The following is a 4,529-nucleotide window of genomic DNA, read 5'->3' as shown; positions in this document are numbered from 1 at the left end:
TCTCACACACACACACACACACACACACACACCCCGTCACTATAACAAGGAAAACAAGTGGATACTTAGGGCCAGTTCTTTTGACGGCTTAAAATATAAGCCGTCTCCTCCCCAGCTTTCTCCATAAAGCAACCTCCTTCATTCATTGGGGCTTCTGAACTAGTTATAGGATAACTAATTTAGAAGTGTCAACAAATTTAGAGAGCGGCTTATTTTTTAAGCTGGGGAGGGGCGGCTTATTTTTAAGCCGCCCAAAAGAACTGGTAATTGGCTCTTAATACAACACAATCGTAAAACAAAAAATTGGGTACAATGTATTACAAAAGAAAGGTTTGCCTCGCACTTGTGCGAGGACCTCATCTTTTCCTTCCTCATTTATCGACGGTTAGAAGGGATATAATCATCAAAATATTGAAATTTGTCTTTTTCTCAAAAGCAGCCATTCTTGCATTGAGGAACTCTTTTACATGTATAAGTGTATTCCCCATCTTTTGTTTGTTCCCCCTTCTCTCAATACTTTCTTGTAAAAGCCATTGGTTTAACTAGGTTGCATGTCATTCATGAAGTATGGTTCTTCATTAAAAAAAACAATAGCAATGTCTTGAAAAGCATGTGAGGATCTTCGTGCGCGCCTTGATTTCTCTATTCTGCACCAACTGCGCATTCTTAATAGTAGCATCATGTGAGTATGCCATGAACTTTCATAAATATTACCAAGAAAAAAAGAGGCTATTTTTCCCTGTTGACCTCGTTCGTACTTGACCCCTCAAGGAAAATACATAGAATAAAAATATTGACCCTGTATATAGTTTCTCCGATTAACCTTTTCTTGTATGTTGTACAATGTTACCGAAACGTTACTCGGGATAGTTACGACAAGAGAGGAGTTTCTATGCAAGCTCGGTGAATCATCGTTCCATCCCAATATTTTTTGTTTCATGTATCGGATGGCCAAAAGTTGACCCGCTTAAGTGAAATCAAACAAAGAGGATATCCGGGCCGGAGCTCCCCATGAAATTGTATGATTAGTGATATTTTTGTTTTCTCAAAAGCAACTATCCCCGCATTTAGGGGCACTTATCCCCCCTCAATACTTTCTTGTAGAAGCCTTTGGTTTAAGAATGCTCCACGCCATTCATGAAGTATAGCTCTTCACAAAAAAGCAACCGTTTTAAATAAAACAAAAAAAAATGCCGGCCACGGCTATACCGGCATGTGAGGAGCTACGTACGCGGAATTCTCTGTTGAGCACCAACCGCGCACGCTCAATACAAGCAGCATTATTATTATGTTAGCATCTCACAAACTTTCATAAAAGAACAACAACAAGATAGAAAAATAGCAACACTCCTACTAAAGACCATGTTATAAATTGGTGGCAACTAGGAAGGAAGGAATCAAGGAAGGCATCTCCCTCCGGCCAGCAATGCTGACAGTGAGCTGAGGGGAGGACAGGGCAGCATCTGATGCTCCCCCCACCCAACCACCGGAACAATGACAATAATAACCATAACAATAACAGTACACATGTATATGCTGCTAAGCACATGCAAACCTAATTAAAACTCCTGGCCACACTGACACTTCAACGGCAACCACAGCCACCCCGTATGATTTTCCATTCATTCGTATCGTATCACAGTCCATGCTAGGTAGGGCTAGGGATTGCCCCGAAATTCCCTCAGGATTCCTGCTCGTTTTCTAGCTCGTCGCATGATTGCCATGGCACCAAACAGGCCAAGCACCTTCACCGGAAGAACGTGCTACTCTCAGTCGTCTGTGATTTTTTTTTTCCCGATAAATGACACTTTTATTATCTTAAATTGTAGCAGCAAGCCGATACAAAACATTATGAGTAACACCCGGCCTCTGCATAACTAGAATGCACACAGTCAAACAACACAAGTCTGACCAAAGAAAATGCAGTAAAACCGACAAATCGGAAACGGTAGAGTCCTGTCGAAAGCGGGGGTGAATCGTCTGTGATGGATGGATGATGGAATGGAAGGAGAGGCGAGGCGAGGGAGTGAGCTGAATGTGGCACGACAATAGAGAATTCATTGCTGTGCGCACCACCAACAACAACCCTCCATTATTCACTCGGCTCTGAATGAATGAATGAAGGAGGAGCAAGGAATCAAAACCTGACAGATAGGCGCCAACCAACGCTGCAACAACAAGGACACCGACTGCACCCGCAGCGACAGCAGAAACAGATCTTTGGAGGTGTTCCGTTCCAATTATCATCATCGCAACAGCAAGAAATGATGAGATGAAAAGTCCGTCCACAGCGATCGATCGCCCCCCACTCGTCAACAACTGAGCAACAGTGGCATCCAGTACCGACAGTCACCATGGATGGACATGGACGCAACTCTAAGCTTTGACTTATTTCCCAATCTCAATCTCAACTGGACACATTACATTTTACATCCCCTAGCTTTTGACCCACTGTTTGGTTCCCAGAGTATGCACACCAAAGAATTTGTAGCAGTATCAGACATTTTGATGATGACGGACGCGGAAGAAGAAGAAGAAGAAGACGAAAAAGAGGAAAAAACTTTGGACACCTCTCTCTGACATGATGATGAACTAGGACTTGGCGGCAGTATGGTACCATGATGATCTAATCAAGGCATGGCCGAAATTCAATCACCGTCTCGGCGAGCGATTCTTGGCGCGCGAGCCTCTGTTGCATTTGCTTCAGAAATTCGATCCGGTCTAGAGCATCCAGTCGAGCCGGTTGGTGGGCGGCGGGGGCGCGCCGGCGGAGGACGCGGTGGAGCTGTCGGTGGTGGTGGTGGAGGAGGAGGACGAGGTGGTCGGGAGCGAGGACAGCAGGTCGAACATCTCCCACCGCGCCGTCTGCGCCGGCGGCTGCTGCGCCTGCGGAGGCTGCTGGTGGCGTTGCCGCTGCGACTGCGGCAGCTGCCTCGCCGGCGCTGGCTGTGGCGGCTGCTTCTTCGCGCTGGCGGGCTTGGGAGCGATGGTGGCGTTCTTGGCCATGACGGCGTCGAGCGTCTCCACGTACTTCTGCACCCGCTTCACCTGCACGCGCCTCTGCTCCTTCACGTCGCCGCCGGCGGCCACCGCGTCCAGCTTGAGCAGCTCGTTCATCAGCAGCTCCGTCACCGTCGCCACGTCCTTCTCCGCCACCTTCTCCCCCTTGCGCACCGACGCCTCCAGCGCCGACACCTGCCCACCAAAATTAACCACGGGTCAACTCCTCTGCTCTCATGCTCTGTTCCCAACCCCTCCCGGCTCGGAAAAACACGGGGCGGACCGGCAATGCGCGTACCTTGGGCGCGATCTTGTCGACCTCGGCGGCGACGGCGGCGACGGCGCCGGCGGCCTTGCGGAGGCTGCCCAGGCGGAGCTCCTCGAGCAGGCGCCGCGCGCGGGCCTCGGGGTCGTCGACCACGGCGACCTTGGAGCGGTCCCTGACCCCCGCCATGTCGAGGAACGCCTTGGGGTCCTGCTCCTTGCCCTTGTACAGCGTGCGCAGGTCCTCCGGGTGCGCGCCGGCGCGCTCCGCCACCCGCCTCCGCAGGTCCCCGAACGTGGCCTCCGCGCTGACGTAGATCTCGTGGGTCTTGCCGGCGAGCCTGGCCTTGACCCGGATGGTGGGCACCGGCTTGACGCTCTCCGGCGCCGGCTCGTCCTCCTCGGGCCCCCGCTTCTGCACCAGCATCCCGCCCGGCCGCACCTCCCACACCTCCTCCGCCGACACCTTCCCCGTCCCCACCGCCACCGCCGGCGCCTTCTTCCCCTCCTCCACCGGCACCACGGGGGGAGGCGGAGGCGGGGCGCCCTTCCTCCTCATGGTCAGCGACCCCAGCTCCACAGTCGCCGCGCCCTTCCTCACCCCCAGCATGGTGACCGCCGCCGCCCGCCGAATTGGCGCGCTTTGCAGCTGTAAGTAAATTAAATGGGCAGTGGCTACCACGAGGCCGGCAAGCGCGCAACAGTGGCGGGAAACAGCTCCAAAGCGGCAAGCCTCCGCCGGCGCGCGAGGCAATGGCGGATCGGTGAAGAAGAAGATGGATGGAATGGAGGGACGGACGGACGGCGAGGAGGGAGGGAGTGTATTTAGCGGGAGCTTAAGCGCAACGGACAAGGGGAATATATACGCGGATTACAGTATCGCCCACTTGCCACATGGCGAACACATTATCATCAAAACCGAAATCAGAAGAGCCTAAATTATTGTCTGATGCCACAACTAAAAACTAACCAAATCACCATGGCAGAATTACACATTGTATTTCAACTTTTGGTTTGTTGCCGTGCGACTGTGGAAGGAAGCTCGCCCGAAGACGCACACACACTGCTGCTTGTAGGTGTGGGTGTGGGTGGCAATGGCGCCATCAGAGATGACAAATTAGCGGCAACATTTTCTCGTTTTATCATTCTTGTTCTTATTCGTGTCTGCACTGTCTGACCGACAATTCCTGTTGGCTTACAATAAAACCAAGGAGCTAATAATTTCTTAAAAATTAAGGGGCGTTTTCCGATTGGTTAGACGGTGG

At 51.6% G+C, this 4,529-nt stretch overlaps 2 protein-coding genes across 2 annotated transcripts in view; one reads left to right on the top strand and one right to left on the bottom strand.

The window, feature by feature from the left end:
• Positions 1–1,467, top strand: part of LOC119284167 (myb-related protein P-like) — a 2,150-nt gene extending 683 nt beyond the window's left edge. Inside the window, exon 2 of the mRNA XM_037563402.1 lies at positions 1,387–1,467. Within this exon, the coding sequence (XP_037419299.1) occupies positions 1,387–1,467 (81 nt within the window). The remainder of the gene's footprint in view (positions 1–1,386) is intronic.
• Positions 1,468–2,355: 888 nt separating this feature from the next.
• On the bottom strand, positions 2,356–4,303 carry LOC119288053 (BAG family molecular chaperone regulator 3-like). The gene is made up of 2 exons (XM_037567670.1): positions 3,299–4,303; positions 2,356–3,195 (listed from the first exon to the last, which is right to left on the bottom strand). The coding sequence occupies exons 1-2, from the start codon at positions 3,872–3,874 to the stop codon at positions 2,722–2,724; spliced, it is 1,050 nt and encodes a 349-aa protein (XP_037423567.1). The 5' UTR covers positions 3,875–4,303; the 3' UTR covers positions 2,356–2,721.
• Between the last annotated feature and the right edge of the window lie 226 nt (positions 4,304–4,529).

Source organism: Triticum dicoccoides, chromosome 4A (assembly GCF_002162155.2).
Source record: "Triticum dicoccoides isolate Atlit2015 ecotype Zavitan chromosome 4A, WEW_v2.0, whole genome shotgun sequence".
Taxonomy (NCBI): domain Eukaryota; kingdom Viridiplantae; phylum Streptophyta; class Magnoliopsida; order Poales; family Poaceae; genus Triticum; species Triticum dicoccoides.
This window is presented reverse-complemented; position numbering and strand designations above follow the sequence as displayed.

Excerpts from the sequence above, each read along its gene's own strand:
- LOC119288053 (XM_037567670.1), bottom strand. The coding sequence starts at position 3,874 with ATGCTGGGGGTGAGGAAGGGCGCGGCGACTGTGGAGCTGGGGTCGCTG. Across the intron at positions 3,196-3,298 it reads TCGACAAGATCGCGCCCAAG|GTGTCGGCGCTGGAGGCGTC; the intron begins GTACGCGCATTG and ends TTTGGTGGGCAG.